This window comes from Vulpes vulpes, chromosome 3 (assembly GCF_048418805.1).
Source record: "Vulpes vulpes isolate BD-2025 chromosome 3, VulVul3, whole genome shotgun sequence".
In the NCBI taxonomy this organism is placed as follows: Eukaryota; Metazoa; Chordata; class Mammalia; order Carnivora; family Canidae; genus Vulpes; species Vulpes vulpes.
Window position 1 is genome coordinate 22,005,282 of NC_132782.1, and position 20,830 is coordinate 22,026,111.

Here is a 20,830-nt window from a genome sequence, read left to right on the forward strand (position 1 = left end):
TTTCTTTGGATGGGGCCTAATACCAGGTTTTTAAATACTGAATTCTGGATTATTATAAACACATACTTAATTGTGGTACAGAGTTATATATTACCCAATGGCTTTTAAATTTTCTGTTTCTGTGAAATGAAAGTAATCTTTTCAGGCTAGTTGCTAAATGCTTTGCTGTTATTCGAGCTTTGATGAAAGGAATGGGAAATAACCTTGAGCAAACATTACACTTTGAACTTTTTAATAACTTGCCTCACGTAGATGTTAAGACCAATTTATAGTCCATTCTAATTTGTTATAAGTATTAGTTTATTATTTTTTAAATTGTTTTTTGATCAGTAATGGCTAAAGACTTACTAGAGTATTTCTTCTTTTCTCCATTTAAACACACAAACACAGAAATAAAGATTGGTATAGGATCACTTACTTAAACTATCATCTTGGAAAAAAATTAATTTTGATGTTACTTCATATCAGATACAGAGATCAATTCCAGATAGATTGTGGACCTAAATGTATAAACTAAAACTGTAAGATTGTGAGAAAAATATATTGAATGTCTTTCTGAATTTGAGGTTGTCAAAAAGCAGAGAACAAAGTGTTAACTTCTGTAAAGGAAAAAAAAAAGAATCAATTAGATTCTAAATACTAAAATGTAAAACTTCTTTTCATCAAAAGTCTCTTTTAAGAAAATGAAAAACAAATTATAGAGCAAGAGGAAATATTTAATACATGCTTCCTTGATTTCAGAATATATAAATAATTCTTATACATTGATGAGAAAACAATAGTAACTCAATAGGAAAATGAGCAAAAGATGAACTGGCATTGAAAACAATAGCCAAATGGACAATAGATATATAAATAGAAACTCTAACCCATAGGCAACCAATGAAATTCAAATTAAAATGGTTAAGAGATTATCAGTAGAATGTTTTGCATTAAAAAGAACTACAGCACCAAAGGTAGGGAGGATGTGGAGTAAGTCTGTGTCATTGTTAGTTGTAAGCATGTTGAAAAACGAATCTATTGACATCTAAAGTTGAACATATACATAGACTATTGCCTGGAAATTCCACTCTAGCTATATAACCATCAGAAAAATGTGATATATTCTTCAGAAAACAAGTTCAAGAATGTCCCTGCATGCCCCCAAAACTAGACACTATTGTCTATCACTATACAGTGGGTAAAGAAACTGCTATATTCACACAATGGAATTAAGCCATGGAAATGAATGAATTGTAACAATATGTATCAACATAGATGAATCTCAGAAATATAATATTTGAGCAAAAGAGCTAACACAAGAGTACATTTTGTATGATTTCATTTATATGAAGTTCAAAATTACCCTGTAATGTTAACAGTCAGGATAATGGTTCGTTTGGTGTGAGGAGTGATGGTATGCCTGGAAAGAGCATGGAGGAGAGTGTTTCTGTGGTGCTGGTAAATGTTCTATTTCTGGATCTGAATGCTGATTACATGGGAGGTCTACTTCGTAAAATTTCATTCAGCTATACGCTTTTTTGTCTATATCTTTGTATGTTGTACTTTAGTATTTTATAAGTAAAATATTTATAAAATCAAAAATAAAACAGCTATAATGTACTTTTATTTGGCTGTCTCATCATTTTGTTGGGGGAGTAGAGAAGTTGCAAGAACATTATAGTGAAAAAGAGTTACTGAATATAGGTACCATGATTTTATAAATGCAAAAAGAATTTTAGGATAATGATCTCTCTTGGAATGGTGGTAAAGGAAGAATCAGACTAAAGGCAGTGTCTTATAGTGGTTGAAAGCACAGACTGACACATTATTTATTACCTGATTCAGATTCTGGTTTTGTCACTTATTAGCTGTGTGACCTTGATTAAGTTACTTAACTTACTTACCATCTTAATTTCTGTGCTTTACCTTCCTCATCTATAAAATAGGGATAATAGCACTAACCTCATAACATTACTATAAGTTAATATACATAAAACACTTAGAACAATGCCTGGCACATGATAATGCTGTATATTTATTTAAATAAAAAGTTTAAAATACAGTTTTAAATACACATTTAAAATGTTTTGGTCTTTTCAGAGAGCTATTAGTGCTCTTATAACACATTGGATCATTATTGTTTGCATATCAGCCATCTTCACTACACTAATCTAGGGTAGCATACTTATTTTATCTGTTATTTTTTTTAAAGATTATTTATTTATTTATTTATTCATGAGAGACACAAGACAGAGAGAGTGAGAGAGAGGCAGAGACACAGGCAGAGGGAGAAGCAGGCTCCATGCAGGGAGCCTGATGTGGGATTCGATCCCTGGACTCCAAGATCACGCCCTGGGCTGAAGGTAGGCGCTAAACCGCTGAGCCACCCAGGGATCCCCTTTATCTGTTTTTTTTTTTTTTTTTTTTTTTTTTTTTTTTTTTTTATCATGCTTCTTGCTATTTAATATTTTGCCATCTCTGGCAACTATTTCCAAAACCGAAAAGCTGGATTTCTAAGCACTTGAGTTTTCTGCATCAAATCTTCCCATATATATATATATGGATTTCTTGTGTTTATAAAACAGTGCTCATGTTTCATATAAAGTATTTAAATAAGAATTGGGATGGAAAATGTAGGAAAAGAAATCCGCGTAGCAAATCTAGTTTTTTCTATACCTCTATAGAGCTCTTTTGTGTGTTTTAAATTTCTTGTACAACTTCATGTAAAATCTAAGTACCTTGCAAATCTATAGATTTATTTACTATTCTCTGTTCTTTTTATAGTTGTCACATCATAAACTCAGTGACACAGTGATATACTTTTTAAAAGACATATATATTGGAAAGAAATTAAGAGAATATAGTTATTTATATTTACTCACATATTTACTCTTTCTGGTATTATTTATTCTGTCTTGAAGATTTCAGTTTATATTTAGTGTTGTATTTCCCTTCAGCCTGTAGAAATCACTTTAGCATTTCTTGTAGTGTAGGTCTGCTGGCATCAGGTTCTCTGAGTTTCCATCTGAAAGTGTCTTAAACTTTTATCTTTGAAGTATATTTTCACCAGATATAGAATTTTAGTTTGACATTCTTTTCCTTCCAGCACTTTAAAAATGTTGTTTAGTTGTTACTTGGACTTCACTGTTTCTAATGAGAAGCCAGTCATAATTTTTATTGTTATTGCATTGTATATAATATGTATATGTCATTTTTCTCTAGATGCTTTTAACATTTTCTCCCTCTTTTTCTCTTTTTCTCAATTCTTTTAAATTGCTATTTGACTATGATGTGTGTAGTGTGAGTTTCTTTGCATATATCTCGTTAGTGTTCTCTGGCCTTTTTGGATTTGTAAATTTTTGTCTTTCATCAGATTTGGAACCTTTCTGCTATTACTTCTTCAAAACTGTGTTACTTCATTTCCCTCTTTTCTTTTTCTTGGGACTCTAAGTGTTTGTTATATATATGTTAGTCTTTTGCTGTTGTTCTGTAAGTCTTTGAAGCTGTTTATTTTTTCATTCGTTTTCTCTGTTCTTCAGATTGTATGTTTTATTGCTCTATCTGTACATTCACTGACATCTCCAGTCGGCCCTTCTGTTCATCCAGTGAGTTTTGTTTTTTTTGTTTTTAGATTTTATTTGTTTATTCATGAGACACACACACACACACACACACACACACACACAGACAGAGAGAGAGAGAGAGAGAGGCAGAGACACAGGCAGAGGGAGAAGCAGGCTCCATGTAGGGAGCCTGACATGGGACTCATCTCCAGGATCACACCCTGGGCTGAAGGTGGCCCTAAACCGCTGAGCCACCTGGGCTGCCTTGTCCAATGAGTTTTTATTGACGAGTCTTAACTACATAATTTCTGTTTTGTTCTGTCCTTTAACAGAGTTACAGCTATCTTAAAAATGATTGTGTGCTACTTCCAGTATTTTAGATCTTCATAGGGTCGGTCCCTATTTATTTCCCTTTCTCTTGATTATGGATCACACTTTCTATTTGCTTGTTTCCGGCTATTTTGGAGTACATCTTGGACATTGCTAATGGTCTTTTGTCAGAACTCTGTATTCTGTTATATTCTTCTGAAGGGGCTTTATTTAGTTTTTTTAACATCAAGTAATTAGTTTATTTTCAAATTTCCATTTCTCTCTGTGATGGTGATCAACTGCGTTTTTAAGCTTAGTTGGGCTACTTCAAGTCTACTCCATACATATGTAATTCAGGGTCAGCCAGACATTTGGACAGAGTTTATGCTTACATCACTCTGACTCTTTCCTTTTCTGTATTCTTCCCAGCTGTTGTGTTCACTGTAAACACTGCCTTCTGGTTCTTCAAGGCAGGAAAACTAGATTTTCTGTATTTTTGTTTCCTTTTATGGTACCAGTTGGCTGTCCCTCAGTCTGAAACCTGTTTTAAAAATAAAATCTGGAAACTCATGTAGTGCTGTTTCCTTTTTCTAAGTGTATCACACCTCTTTACCCCCCTATTATTGCTGCTTTTTCTGTCTATACTCCCTTCAGAGTTGTGTTTTGTTTCTGTTTTTGTCCAGAGTTTATAGTTATATGTGTTGTGTGTGTGTTGGGGGGAGAGGGGTTGTTTTAATAGGAACTACTTAACCATTACTAGAAGCCAAAGCTAAGATTTAAATTTAAATGAAGATCCCTTATTCTAATGTTTTATCTTCTTTGTAATCTTAGGTATCCTCTTAGTGGCATGATTTTACCAACTTTTAAAGACTGGATCCAAAATACCCTTGGAGTAAGTCTGGAGCATAAAACTACCTCTAAAGTAAGCAAACAAGAATGATTACTAATATACTTAAGTCTTTGTGGGTATGGGTGTGTCTGTATGTGCATGGACGTGTGTTTAACCCCAAATCAGTTAGATTTATCTTTGTAATTTGTTATAATTGCTTTAATGGATTTGTTGTGATTTTTTTTTTTAAGAAGTTCAGCATCACAGATATAAATCTCAAAATTTATCTGAGATTTGTCTGGTAAACTTTTTATCTTCTCTGAACCTCAATTATTCTACTTTAAGAAATGAGAGCAATAACTGTTCTCCCTCTCATAGGGTGGTGGTGAAGTGCAAATGAATTAATTCTGTGGTAGGCTTGTTACAAGAGTATAAGTTACTATTAATAATAGGACATTTAATGGACTGACAGTACTCCAGGATTAATATAGGATAATTTGAAGTAAAAATGCTACATTTAATATAAAAACATTTAGGATATTAGAAGACTTACAAAAAGTAAAAATTTGGTTAAGATATGAGTGATAGTTCTGGTTCATGTAGTTTCACTTTTCTGAAACTAGGGTTAAAAAAACTCAATAGTATTCATATCAAACTAACAAAATAGTTTTCTTTATATTATTATGGTTTTTATTATTTATTATTATTTGCTATGGCATGGTATTCTGCATCTTCCTCTAAATTGGATATGATTTCCGTAAGGGCAGGGACTGTGGCTTATACTCTGTACTCTACTATATCCAACGTGTTATTAAGGACTGTAGGTATTTGGTGAGTACTTATTTGTTTTAGTTATAAATCCACAATTACATTTAATTTTACTAAGTAAATTATGTTAACTAATTTCTACCCCTCCTAAACCAAATTCTTTCAAATTTTCCTGAAAGATCCCTTTATTTCCTTAATTCTTTCTTTTGACTTTTTGTAGTTACTTTTTTTTGACATTGATGAAATCTGTATACCATATTTAAAAATTTCACCAGTTTTACGTACACGTTTTTTCTGTTTTTGAACCCTTTTCGATTTTTGATAACAAAATAGCAATAACAAAACGAAATAAATTTTTGTTGGGTTTTTTGGGTCATTTCCTTTCACTATAGCATAAATTCTTTGAGGTCAGGTTTTTTTTTCCCTGATTATCTCACTGCTATATACCTAAGATCTAGAACAGTGCCTGGCTTATAACACACACACTCAATAAATATTTCTCATATAATTGAACTCAATAAATATTTCTCATATAATTGAATATTAAATACAGAACCTTTTATTTATTTATTTTTTAATATTTTAATTATTTACTTGAGAGAGAGAGCACAAGTAGGGGAAGTAGCAGAGGAAGAGGGAAAATAAACCTCCTTACTGACCAGGGAGCCCAACTTGGGACTTAATCCCAGGACCCTGAGATCAGGACATGAGCTGAAGGCAGATGCTTAACCAATGGAGCCACCCAGGCACTCCTAAATACAGAACCTTTAATAAGATACTAACATTATGTAAATATCGTATTTTTTAATGCATTCTTATATTTCCTTTTTTCCAAATTCTATATCATACCTTTTTTTGTTTGCTTTTTTAATAGCAGATTTGATTTGGCCAGCCTCTTCCTGTATGGTAGGCAGGTTTTTGGTGCTTTTCACATTTAATCTTATGGTAGCTATTTAAATTTAGTGCTGATAATCTCACTTACAGTTGAAGAAGCCAAGGCCCAGAGAAGTTGGGTGACTTGCCCAATGTTGCATAGCTTTAAAGATTTTTTCCAGCTCACAATGTTAGTTGAAATTAAGTATCAAATTATAATTATGTTGTGAGTTTTAAAGTAGTTCTGTGAAAATGGGCTTATTATTTATTATGAGGTTTTTTATTGATCATTTAAAAATAGTAATTGAGGTATAGGAAATAGTAAATCATATCTACAGGTGAAAATGTAGATGATGAAAAAGTTAAGTAGCTTTCCCTCAGTTTCCTTGATCTAAAATGAAAGATTTAAGACTTTGCCATCTTCTCTGTTCTTGTTTGCAATCTTCAGAAACAATGAAAAAGTGGGCCATGGATGCAAAAGAGGAAACATATGACTTCTGTAACTTATGTTACAGAATGTGATTAATCAGACCATTTATAATTTGTTATAGTTACAGAGTTGGTTTCCATATGTGTTACTTAGTATTTTCCTATGCTTTTGTCTCAGCTTAGATATTAAAAACTAACATTATATGGTGACTCTCCCTAAGCAAGTATTCAAAACTTAGTTTCTAGAAATAACTCAAAGAAACCAATTTTATTTTCTAGGCATCCTTAAATCCTAATGATACACCTCCTTCTATTGTAAGTGAAGATTTTCTTCATGACCTTAAAGAAATTAATATTTCATATTCACAAGAAGCAGATGATCGAGTATTTAGAGCTCATGGTAAGCAACTTTATATAAGTACTATTTGTTTTTAATATTAAAATTTCCTATAATTTAAGATGTTTTTACATTTTTTTTTTTTAAAACTACAAAACAGGTCATTGTCTTCATGAGATATTTTTGCTCAGGGAAGGAATGTTTCAGCGAATTCCTGATATAGTTTTATGGCCAAGTAAGTCCTTTTTTTCTTTTGTATCATTACTTTGTATTGTGAAATCTTAAATAGATTTAGTATTGGAAATATATACTTTTAAATGTAGGAATTGTAAAAAGTATAGGTAGCTATATTTTTAGAGTTTCCAGAAGTCATATAATTCTTTCTTGATCTAATCATTTTAAACTATTGGTTTTCATGATTGGTTTTGCTGTTGATGAGTAAGTCTTCATTTTAAATATTAACATCATAGCGGGAGGTCAGTTAAAAAATGCATTTTTGATTTGTTTGAAAGCTTAATGAAATTAAATATGTTCAGATGTAGAGAAGCTCTTAACTATTGAGTACCACAAACTCATACTAGTAATTTGGTGGTATCAGTTTGTGGGCTAAAAAACATTATATTCAAATAGTGAAATAAGTTTTTTAAGATACCTATTTTCTTGGATATAAATAAATTTTGAAAAATTAATTTTATTCATGATTTTGGCTTTAGATAGAGGATGGATGAGCTTTGTGTTGTTATTTTGCTCTTGCTGATGATTAGGTAGTCAGAATATTTATATATATGATTTTTATACCCATCTCTTTTAGTAGAAAATTTAAAGCAGAATTGGTATATTGTACCTGACTGTCCATAATTACCATTTTAAGAAAGTTCCAGTAATCTGATCCTTTTTCTTCTTCAGATTCTATAAAGGAGCAGATAGAGTATTTTATTTTTCAAAAAATTGGCTCATCGGTTTTAGATGTGATCCTTTTACTTTACAGGAAGTATCTGAAGGAGAAAATCATACTTTAATATGGAGGTAGGAGAGAGGTTAGGAGGAAAATCCAAGTGCATATGTAGCTGAGATTATGAGATTATTCCTGATACTTATGATGTATATTCTTTTAGTGTTCTCTTAGTAGCTTTAGGCTGCTTCTTTACTAAGATTTGGGGAAGATTCATTCTACTTTTTAACTGGAAAAAAATGAAAGCAAAATTTATTAGTTTTCATTTCTTTTAGGAAACTTTAATAGACTATCTTTGGATGTATCTTAAGTAGAGCTTTTAAATGTGCTTTCTAGGTATTTTCTTCATGTGTCTGACTATTAAAATACTGAGAAATTACCAGAATGAAAATATGTGTCTTTGTTTAGGAAATACAAATATTTCTAAAAAATCCAGATTGAGGAAACATGCAGGGTTATAGTCTGTTGTTGCACAAAAGTTTCTTCATTCTGTAAAATCCATCCTATTTGTCAGTTCCCTCGTAGCCTTGTCTTTTTTTCCCATATCAGTTTTCAAATCAGGCCCTTATCAATGCATAGTTGGATTTTTGTAACAGCTTATAAGGTTCTCTCTCATGCCTCTAGTTTCTTGTTTCTCCAAGCCTCCTATATACTCTTGAGAGGTTAGTTTTTCTAAAATATTCCCTTTACCATCATGTTCCATACCTCAGGAATCTATATGAATAGTGTATAGGTGCTTGAATCAAGTTTATAATTTTATTCTGTTGAATCTCCTGGTATAAGGACTACTTGGAATATTTTTTCCCAATAGGTGATCAGATCTCCGAGACCTTTAATAACTTTAATGTAAATTTTCTACTGGTGATAAAGTTTAGGTTTTTTCTTTGCATGAGTAAGGGCAAATTTTGAGACAATATGACAATTTAAGACAGTGTGGTATTCCGTAGAGTGGAGGTGGCTGTCTCATCTTGCAGTTTGAATACACATATTTGCGCACACACACTATATATACACATATACATACGCACACACACACACACAAAGTATGCTTTGGGATATACACATACACACACACACAGCTAGGAGATCTATCCTTGTGGATGTCAGTAAGCCTGGCTATAATTTGAATCTGAATTTTATATTTAATAGGATATCTAGGGTTTGTCTAAGCATAATAACTAAGCATAATATATGTAACTTTTATGATTTGGAGTCGTCCTTAAACCAGGATTTGTCACCATTGTGACCTTTACACAGTGTGAATATCTGCCTTTCATTTATTTTAGACAAGTTGTCAGTCACTCATATATGTTGTCTGTGGGAAGTGTGCTTATAAAAATAAAGTCTCCTTTAACAACTTTACATATTTTTAAATAATTTCACTTATTATTTAGTACTTATGTGTTATTTTTAGCTGTGTAAATACCAAAACTTTGGGCCTGTGAAAATATGTGCTAGGTACTGTTCTAGGTATTGAGGATGAGCTGTGAAAAAAACAAAAATCTATTCTCAGGTGCCCTACAATTTAGTGGGGAAGGAGGCAGAAAAGAGCAAATAAATATGTAATGTATTGAGTGGTGATACATGCTGTAGAGAAAAGGCACAGTAAGAAAATAGCCAAACAGATGAGCAGTGGGATGAGAGAGTGCTGTGTCAGATAACGTGGTTAAGAAAAGCTTCTGTTTAGGTGGCAATCCTAGAAGTAGTTTTGCCTTTTTTGTTTGTTTGTTTGTTAAGATTTTATTTATTTATTCATGAGAGACACACACACACACAGAGGCAGAGACATAGGCAGAGGGAGAAGCAGGCCCCATGCAGGGAGTCCGACGTGGGACTTGATCATGGGGTCTCCAGGATCATACCCTGGGCTGAAGGCAGTGCTAAACCACTGAGCCACCTGGGCTGCCCTAGTTTTGCCTTGTTAAAGGTTTTTGACAGTCATGTTTGGGTATTTTATTATTAATAAACTATTATTCCACTTAGTAAGAAAATTTTACCACAAGTAGTAAGTTTTATAAGCTTAATCTGGAAGCTTAAAATGGATTTTCATTAAAAATTGGAATGAGGGGATCCCTGGGTGGCTCAGCGGTTTGGCGCCTGCCTTTGGCCCGGGGTGTGATCCTGGAGTCCCAGGATCGGGTCCCACGTCGGGCTCCCTGCATGGAGCCTGCTTCTCCCTCTGCCTGTGTCTCTGCCTCTCTCTCTCTCTCTCTCTCTCTCTCTCTCTGTCTATCATAAATAAATAAATAAATCTTTAAAAAAAAATTGGAATGATACAAATGACATATTCCTAGTTTTAAACAAACCTGAGAAATGATAACTTTTAGAAAACAGTATTTTTGCTTTCATAAATGGATATTCACTTGTTTATCCTTGTTTATCCTTAAATTTCCCTTTCAAGCCCTTAGCAGGTAATACTGGGTTTTGCATGTTTCCTTGCCTCAAGTCTTTTTCTTTTCTTTGCCATTCCACATTATCAGAAGATTTATCCTTTTCAGATAGTTTCTTTGCTATGTTGGTCCCTGGCTTAGTGCCCTATTTGCTAGTCAAATTGAGTTTTAGCATTTTGTGTCTTATATTTAAAATCTTCTGTTGTCAGGTTTTTGTTACCCGTATAGCTTTTATTCTGATAAAGAGTACTCTTTCATTGTATACATTAGAAAGGAATATACGTAGTACATCATATAGCATTTTAAAATTTGTAAAACAATAATCATCAGTGGATGCAAAAATTAGCGGGTGAAAGTATGATGAGAAACATATTTATGTAGAGTAACCATCTCCCCACAAAACATTTTTAATTATAGTATTCTTACGGTGGAAAAACCAAGCAGATACTTCGTAATCAAATGATGAAAGTTAACATTACTAGAAATGAGACATGTCTACATCATGTGCCTCCAGATGTAACTCATTAAGAAAGTCACATCAGCACTTCTGTGGAATTCCTGCCAAAATATGTAACCTGAATTTAATAATGAGGAGGCGAAAACTCGAGAGATACTCTATGAAATAACTGACCAGTGTTTTTCAAAAGTGTCAGGGTCATGAAAATAAAAGATAGACTGAGGAACTCTCTCAGATTAAAGAAGAGTAAGGAGACATGACAACTAAATACAATGTATGGTTGGCTGGTCCAGAAAAGGAGACATTAGTGGAACAATTGGCAAAATTTGAATAAGGTCTGTTGATTAGTTAAGAATAATATGTAAGTATAAATTGTTTGGTTTTGATAATTGAAATTATAAGATATTATTTGTGGCTGCTGGATGAAGATTTTTTTACCTTTTTTGTAGCCTTTTCCTGAGTATGAAATCATTTCAAAATGAAAAGTTAAAAAGATAAATAATAAACATTTTGTTTTAATATAACTGTTTAATGTGTTGATGAGTAAGAAAAAGTTTAGACACTAAAGACCTTCATGGACCCTTACTTTGCAGGGTTACCCAGATTTTATTCATGTCCTTGTGATTAATTTATTTTCCCTCTTTTTTTCAACAGCATGTCATGATGATGTAGTTAAGATTGTGAATCTAGCATGCAAATATAACCTTTGTATCATACCAATTGGTGGTAGGTATTGTGCCTTTTGAATTTTAATATCATGTAAATGTGTTCGTTTTCTTTAAAATATTTGTATTGTAAATATTTGTGTCATTCCATTGAAAGCAAATATTCTTGTAATTATGATATGGTTATTCTGAAAAACTTGTTTATGCTGCTCATTTTTGAGTAGATCTGTCTACCTGAACTGTTTGAGACATGTTGTTCATGGCTTCTTTCCCATATAGATCTTAGTTGATGCCGTGACTTAATGCTTAAATAAAAAAATATTCCCACTTTAGTAATTACTTTATAACCTTTATAGAGAGAATGTTGCTTTGCATTTTAAGACAAATTTGATCTCTTTTATATTTATTTATTTATTTATTTTTGCATTTGATCTCTTTTAATAATCTACATTACTTTCATTGACTGAATTAGCATTGAGGGAAGAGAAGTGAGAGAGACCCCAAACAAATCAGAAGCTCCAGATTCCTTCTTTAGCTAATGCTTTTGGTTGAGTTCGTGAGAAAAAGGCACTACAGTGCCACTTTCAGTGAAATATTTTTCTAATTTCAAAGGACTGTGACAAGCAAATAGTGTTTATTGGTTACAAATATGTTCTTAATTGACAGTTCACATTCTCACCTTGTGAAAGTAAATTGAATCAGCACCTCCTATAATTCTTACTTGTATCAAGAGTTTTCTATTCAAAACACATAGAAGTACCAGTTAGGAATTTATTCTCATATATGGTAATGTAGATGGTTAATAACTAAGAATATGCTATTATTTTAGATTGGTATCAAGAAAGCATTTTTCCTTTAATAAAAAATGTTAATGGAAAACAGTACATTGTTTATATATTTCTATATATTGTTTATTCTATATTAAAATCACCTTTTCACCATTAACATATAAATTTGTTTTACATAGTCTGGGCAATTTTAACTTGTTTATATTCTAATTTACTAAAGTCTTTTTGTATGACAACATAAAATTATTTCAAATGATAAATGAATCTCATAATTAAGGTAAGGTATCTTGAAGTACGAAGGGTATTTTTTCTTTTAAGTGATATCTCCATAGTAATTATTAGCTTAGAATTTTTCTAATCATGTTTTTGGAGTTTCACAAATTGCTAGGGGCTTCACTTGAGTGTGCCCAGGGGATGGAGCCATATCCCATTGCTTTCAGCTCCCTAATATTGCTTCATTTTGGCACGCAGCATAAAATAAAGGTGAGTTTGCTCTTAGTGTGTTAGCATTTGCAAATTACATTTTGTAAAGTAGAAATAGGTTATTTTTCTAGTGTGGGCCTATTTGTATACTTTGTATTAGGGATTTGCCCTAGAAATGTAGCTACAAAATAAAATATTAAAACTGTTTCCTATTTTGGCAGGAGGAACAAGCGTATCATATGGCCTAATGTGTCCTGCAGATGAGACAAGAACAATTATATCTTTGGATACTTCTCAAATGGTATATGATAATTTTAGACATATTTGAAGATAGTGTTTGGTTTTAAAAAAAGCTGTGGCTCAGTCTTAGATGTCATTAAAAAGTTATATTTTTATTTTGTTTTAAATTTATCATTATATTTTACCATTGTCTTTAGGTCTCAAAAAGCTAAAGTTCATTCATGTTCAGGTACATGTCTTGGTGGTTTCTACCAAATTGGCCTGAGAAATTGATGATTTGAGAAGCATGGTTTAGAATATTGATACAATAAATGACCTGATTTGTATTGTTAAAAGCAAAACAAATATTGGTTAAGGTTAATTTGAAATACCAAGACTTGTCCCCCAAGTTTTTAATGCTGTTGCAGTTTTACTTGTGGAAGATTGGAGAACAGACTAATTTTAATCTAGGATTATTTTGTGACCTTTTGGCTCACTGTGGTCCCAAGAGTTGGACATTGCGCACGTTAAAGCTTTAATTTGTGTATGAACTTAATCTTAACTATATTGTCAACAATATATATGATTGCATGCATATTCATTATTATAAAATTTTATTTTTATTTTAACTAATTTATTAATTTGAATTTTTTTCAAACACCAAATAGAATAGTATACCCATTTTCTAGATTAAGTAATTACTAACAGTTTGTCATATTAGCTTTATCTTTGTCAACTATTTTAAAAAGCAGTCTCATATTATGCTATTATATATATGCATATATATATGCATAATATATATTATATATATTTTGCTATTATGCTATGATAATGCTATTACCATTTAATATCCAGTTCACATTCAAATTTTACAATGGTTTTAAAATTGTCTTTATTTTATACTTCATTTGTTCACATGGGGATTCAGAGAAGGCCCATTTTGGCATTTGTTGTTTTTCTATCTCATTTTATCCGAAACCCCCTTCTTTCAAAACTTTATTGAACGTTACTGACTTTTGGAGAAAATAGGTTACTTGTAGTATAAAATGTATCATATTTTGAATTTGGATGTCACTTCGTCTTGGTGTCATGTAACTCTTCTTCTGGGCTTTGTATGTCCTCTAAACTGGAAGTTAGATATAAAGTATAGTTAGAACTCAAGCATAGCTTAAACATTTTTTTTGAGCAAGGATATTTCATAGATGATGATGTGTTTTTCTTTCTCACACCACATCACATCAGGAGGCATGTAATATCTGTTTGTCCACTTTAAGTGTTGCTGCGATTAGTCATGAGGTTCAGATGGTTATAGCATGATTATTCTTTTATACAGTCCTCCATTAACCTTTGTTCTAATCCCAGAGTTTAAGAAAAGGCAGTTTCCTTAGAAGGCCCTTAAGAGTAGCCTATTCTGAATAGGCTTTGGAATGTGTTTGAATTTCTGTATACTTTACTGTGTACAAATGTACCACTGAATCTTTTACTGAATTTGGAAAATAGAGACAATAATGCGGAAGGTAATTGTGAAGATTAAATGAGATAATATAAAATAAAAGTCTTTGTACTGAGTAGATGCTTAAAATTCTGTGGCAGAATTTTAAATGCCAGGTTTTTAACTACTTATTTTGTAGAAAAACCTTGTATATTCACTGCCTTTAACGCTCTTAAATATTGTAGTAGATGGGTGGTGCCTAGAATTGTGATTGCTTTGGAGTCAATAAACTGTGCATGATTTTGTACAGAGTACTTTTGATACAGTGTGTACAAAATATGATAATTACGCCAGACTTCTATTTCTATATTTCTTAAATATATACAATAATACTAAGACCTATTGGTCTCAAAGTTTTTGTCTTATAGTTAACCTATATTAACAAGGGTAGTGTATACTGGATGTAATAGGGTATCCTATGTTTTCTATATAGGTTTTTCTGTGAGTGCTCATTTAGGTTTTTTTTTTTTTTTTCTGCCTTCTTCAGTTGTTTTGGCTTTTTTTCTACCAAAAATATGTTTGGACCCTGGTAGATACAAGGCATATAATTAGCACAAGTATGTAGTCACTTCAAGAGCCTGTATATTAGGGGAAAAGATGTATATCAAGTTATTATAAAGTACCAACAGATTATTGAATTATGTCTTTTTACTTTATAGTTTAGGATTTCCTACTGTTTAGATGCTGTAGGACCAAAAGACTGATTTGCTATAGTTATATTGAAATTGTTATTGTCTTACTGTGAGAGTATAATTAAAATGATAGTTTTACATAACATAAAACAAAAAGTACATTCACATATATCATCTAATTTAATGTTTATCATAAATCCTGCGAATTAAGCAGTGCAGTTATTTGCATGTATTTGCATGTATTCAAATTTAGAATATAGGCAGACCATTTTCGTATTATCTATTGTATTGCTTCCTTTTTATTATTAGCTGGGTTTACCTGCATTCAAACATATCAAAATGCAAAGAAAGCTTTGTTGGGATTCAGAAGAAGAGTCTATATATTAACCTGATTGCTCAGCCAAATAAATAGAAGGGGAAAGAAGTCTGTTTTTAATAGTAGAAAATAATTCATGAGGATTCATATATATACAAATTAGGTCAACCAAGAATGTTTAAAACATTTTTTGGGCAGCCATACATTTGGCAAGTTGAGCCAGATGATACTTGGCTCCTGCTTGTTCAAGCAGGAGGGAGGGCTATGCTTTGGTTTCTATCCAGGACCTCTGGTCCTATTTTGGGTTAAAAATAAAGCAGGAATGCTATTTACTATATTCAGATGTTTTTGGAGGTGTCTTTTTCTAGTCTTACAGTGGCCATCTTCTGATACTGTTGAGTTAGATATGATTGTTAACTATCAATAGTAGTACAAATGGGGATCCCTGGGTGGCTCAGTGGTTTGGCATCTGCCTTCGGCCCAGGGCGTGATCCTGGAGTCCTGGGATCAAGTCCTGCATTGGGCTCCCTGCATGGAGCCTGCTTCTCCCTCTGCCTGTGTCTCTGCCTCTCTCTCTCTCTCTCATGAATAAATAAAATCTTAAAAAAAAATAGTAGTATGGATGCTAAGAACTTTGTATGCTAAGATTTTGTGTGTGTGTGTGTTTTTAAAGATTTTATTTTTAAGTAATCCCTTTACCCAACATGGGGCTTTATCCCACAACCTGAGATCAAGAACTGCATGCTCCACTGACTGAGCCAACCAGGCATGCCTGTATGCTAAATTTGTTCTGTGCATTATCTCATTTAATCTTTACACCAACCTTAAGAGTAGTATTAGTATTCACACTTTACAAGTGAGGAAACACTAAATTTAGTTAAATAATTTGCCTAAGGTAAGAGGTAGAGTTTAATTCAGATTAATACCTGAATAAAGACAGAGTGTGTTTTAAACTGTCTCCTGTGCAATATACTGCCTATGTTACTATGTCTGTCATGTGTAGTCTGGAATACATGGAACCTTGTAGTGTGGGTTTGCTAATTTTATGTCTTATCACTTGCTACCTTGAGTTAGGAAGTTATATTTCCTCAGAAAATGTCAGTAGTTCTGGAGATGAAACTTTTTTCTTCCTTTACAACAGAATCGAATTCTCTGGGTTGATGAGAACAATCTGACAGCTCATGTGGAGGCTGGTATCACGGGTCAGGAGTTGGAAAGACAGGTATGTTATTTCCCTTAATTAAGATTTTCAAAATTTCTATGTATTCTCTTTAGTTTTTTTAAGATTTATTTACTTACTTGAGAGAGAGAGAGAGTGTGTGCATGCAAGGGGTGGGTGGGTAGAGAGAGAGAGAGGGAGAGAATCTCAAGCAGAGTCCCTGCTGAGCACGGAGCTGGATGTGGGGCTCCACCTCACGACCCCGAGATCATGACCTGAGCTGAAACCAAGAGTCGGATGCTTAACTGACTGAGCTACCCAGGCACCCAACTGTGTGTTCTTTTTATGGATGACTACCTTTCACAGTACTTTCTCTGAACAGATTTGCTCACTTCCTGTTGTGGGTCAGGCATTGAGCTAGATACTGAGGACACATCCCCTACCCTTGGAAAGCTTATATTAAAACAGAAAGTTAGGTAAATAGTTACGATTCAGAGTGAGAATTGCAAGGTGAAGGCTGGATGCAGGGTGTTATGGCTAATCAAATGGGGACAAGAGGGAAGGAATTGGACAAAGAAAGTATCACAGAAAATACAGCATTTAAAATGAGGCTTCAGGATGAGTGAAAGTCAGCATAAAAGGAAATGAGAGTGTAGAGAACAGTCAGGAAGCAGCATTTCCCTAAATACAGAGGCTTTTAGGGTAGCTGTTATTCTTCTGGGCTGGCAGACAGCTGAGTGTGGCTGATGTCTAGTGTGTGTTTATGGGATAATACACATTCTTGGTGTTTACATGTTGGGTGGGTGAATATATAGTGGTAGTAAAGGATTAAGCTAGGGAAACATGGAAGAGAACAGATTATAAAGGGACCTTATATAGAGAGCCCCTTTTAGAAGTTTGAACTTTACCTCTGTTTTCAGGTAGTTCTGGTTAGCTCCTGTGTGGAGGATGGATGAAGGGCACATAAGGGTGGGTAAGAGGCTACTGGCATAATTCAAGCAAGAGCTGATAGTTACCTACGATAAAGGAGTAAGGATGGAGTAAAGTGGAACATATTGGATATTGAATTCTCAGAAATTGGTGATAAATTGGATCAACTAGGTAATTTGGTATTGGTATTAATTGAACTTATGAATGCCTAATTTCTTTTTTTTTTTTTTTTGAAAAAGATTTTTATTTTAGAGCTCGTATGTGTGTAAGCAGGTGAGAGGGGGAGGAGCAGAGGGAGGAGGGGGAATGAGCAGGCTCAGCACTAAGCCTGGAGCCCCACACAGAGCTCAATCTCATGACCCTGAGATCGTGACCTGAGCCAAAATCAAGAGTCAGACCCTTAATTAACTGAGCCACCCAGGTGCTCAAATGCCTAATTTCATTGAAAACTGCTTATCTCATGAATTAGGCAAACTCTTGGAGACCTTATAGCACTTTTTTAGGATCCTGATGAATCCTTGGAAAATGTTAGATTCCTTTTGTGGATTCTAAACAGGGAATTATTAAAGTATTTTCAGTCTCCTCAGACATGGTCAAGATGACTATAATTCCGCTTTTGTAAACAAAAATTAGGAAGTTTAATTTGTTGATATACTGACCACTTTGTTCAACCTGAGTTCCAGAGACTCTCCTTCCTGCCTTTGAATGGGACAGAGAGAGAAGAGATATGCTTCTCAATCTTCTTTTCTTTTCTTTTTCCTTATTTCTTGGTAAAAAGTTGAATGAAATTGGTTCGCCACTGACCTAGATGAAAGGATTTGAAAAAAATTATTACAGTATTATGTTTATTTTTTATTTAATGCACTAAGAGAACAGGAATGAAATCTTTAATAAGTCAGTATTTTATATAAGTCTGGGTAATAGATTTGTTAATTATTATAGTTATAATGAACTTAAGCGGGCAGAATAGTAGTATTTAATGAAAAAAAACCTGTAAAAAGTCCTCTTAGTTTTCTATTATATCTGAATAAGGCACTATCAATGCAGCAATTTTTTTTATAACAAAGGGTGGCCTTTCATGTCTCTAATTTTTTCTTTTATTACAGCATTTGATATAGTATTTTAACCTTTCCAAGTTTTCTTTTCTTTTCTTTTCTTTTCTTTTCTTTTCTTTTCTTTTCTTTTCTTTTCTTTTCTTTCTTTTCTTTTCTTTTCTTTTCTTTTTTTTTTCTTTTCTTCTTTTCTTCTCTTCTCTTCTCTTCTCTTCTCTTCTCTTCTCTTCTTTCTCTTCTCTCTTCCTTCCTTCCTTCCTTCCTTCCTTCCTTCCTTCCTTCCTTCCTTCCTTCCTTCCTTTTTCTTTCTTGTTAGAATTAAAATTCAGGGAACATATTTCCTTGAAATTTAAATGACGTTTTCCCAGACTAGGAACTTCTGTTATTTTACTTCCTAGTTCATTTCCCTAAATGCCAGTATAGAACTTTTTTTTTTTTTTTGGCCTCCAGTAAACTGTAAGGTAGTCTCTACAGCTGTTTTGATCCCACTTCAAGTTCTTCGTCATTAAATTTCTGCACTTTTTAGTTTCTTAGTTTCTTAATCAGCTGAGGTAACCAGCTTAACACATCCTTTTTCCTTCTAGAAATTTTAAAACAACACTACGATAGTAGTTGGGTAGCACATGTTTTAATCTTTTTAGGTTGTAGATTACATTGATTTTATTATGTATAAAATTTAAGGGAGGTCACTAATGTCAATTATGGATTTGTTGTATAATAACTCCATTGGGGTATAATTGTCATACAGTAAATTGCACTTATTTAAAAGATACAACTTGATATGGTTTGATACCTGAGTACACCTGTGAAATCATCACCACAATTACAATAATGAACACTTGAATGAAACCCAAAGATTTCCTCTTGCTTCTTCATGATTCCTCTGCCCCTGGCAATCATTGATCTGTTTGTTTGTTTGTTTTATAACAGAAGTTTATTATCTCATAGGTCTGGAGGCTGATCTGCTTTCTATCACTGTAGACTTGTTTAATTGTCCTACAGTTTTACTGAATTCTAATCATGCACTTTTTTTTAAGGGTATTGATGGTACGACTTCTTTCACTAGGCATACTTAGTTTGAGATTCATGCATATTGTTGCATGTATCAACTAGTTTATTCCTTTTTAATGCTCACTAGTGTTGCATTGTGTATATATATACTACTGTTTATCTGTTCACTTGTTGAACACTTATTTACAATTTGGGACTATTACAAATAAAGCTGCTATAAACATTTATGTGCAAATCCCTGTGTGGACATATACTTCCATTTCTATTGGGTAAATATCTAGAAATGAAATGGCTAAATTAAGTGGTAGGTATATACTCACCTTTTTGAAAAACTATCAAACATTTCCCTAGAGGACATCATTTTATATTCCTATTAGCACTGTGTAAGAGTTCCAATTTCTCTGCATTCTCTCCAGTACTTGTTAATGTTTGTCTTTTAAGTTTTAGTCATTCTGGTAGATGTGTTACAGTATCTCATTGTAGTTTTAATTTCTATTTCTCTAGTGACTAGTGATGTTGAACATCTTTTCAAGTGTAATTTGTCATCCATGTATCTTCTTTGGTGAAGTATCTGTTCAAGTTGTTTGTCCAATTTTTATTATTTTTTTGTCCAATTTTTAAATTGGGTTGTTTTCGTATTACTGAGTTTTGAGAATTCTTTACATATTCTGGTTATAAATCCTCTGCAGATCTATGCTTTGCAAATGTTTTCTCCCAGTCTGTGACTTGTCTTTTCATTCTCATAACAGAGTCTTTTGACTCTGAATAGATATTTTTAATTTTGATGAATTCCACAGTGTATTTAATTTTTTACTTTATATATCATATCTAGAAATCTTTGCTTTACTGGAGCATACAGAGATTTTCTCCCATTTAAGTTTCATAGTTTTTAGTTTACATTCAAGTTTCTGAAGAGTTTTGAAGATTTTTGAGTTAATGTTTATGTATGGTACAAGGGTGGATTGAAGTTCATTTTGTTGGATATGGATATCCAGTTATTTCAGTACTGTTTATTGACAAGACTATACTTCAAATTGTGTTGGCTATTCTGGGTCTTTTTGCCTCTCCACATAGACTTTAGAATCAGCTTGTTAATATATATAAATAACTTGTTGAGTTTTGATTGGGATTGTTACACTGAATCTGTAGATCAGTTTGGGAAGGACTGACATCTTGATAATATTGAGTCTTCCGTGAACATAGAATATCTCTCCATTCATTTAAAACTTTGATTTTTCTTCATAGATCTTGTAA

At 32.8% G+C, this 20,830-nt stretch overlaps 1 protein-coding gene across 1 annotated transcript in view; it reads left to right on the plus strand.

The window, feature by feature from the left end:
• Positions 1-20,830, plus strand: part of AGPS (alkylglycerone phosphate synthase) — a 131,529-nt gene that overhangs the window by 35,808 nt on the left and 74,891 nt on the right. Inside the window, exons 3-8 of the mRNA XM_072752024.1 lie at positions 4,686-4,776; positions 7,033-7,153; positions 7,251-7,325; positions 11,544-11,615; positions 12,987-13,066; positions 16,566-16,646. Coding sequence (XP_072608125.1) covers positions 4,686-4,776; positions 7,033-7,153; positions 7,251-7,325; positions 11,544-11,615; positions 12,987-13,066; positions 16,566-16,646 — 520 coding nt within the window. The remainder of the gene's footprint in view (positions 1-4,685; positions 4,777-7,032; positions 7,154-7,250; positions 7,326-11,543; positions 11,616-12,986; positions 13,067-16,565; positions 16,647-20,830) is intronic.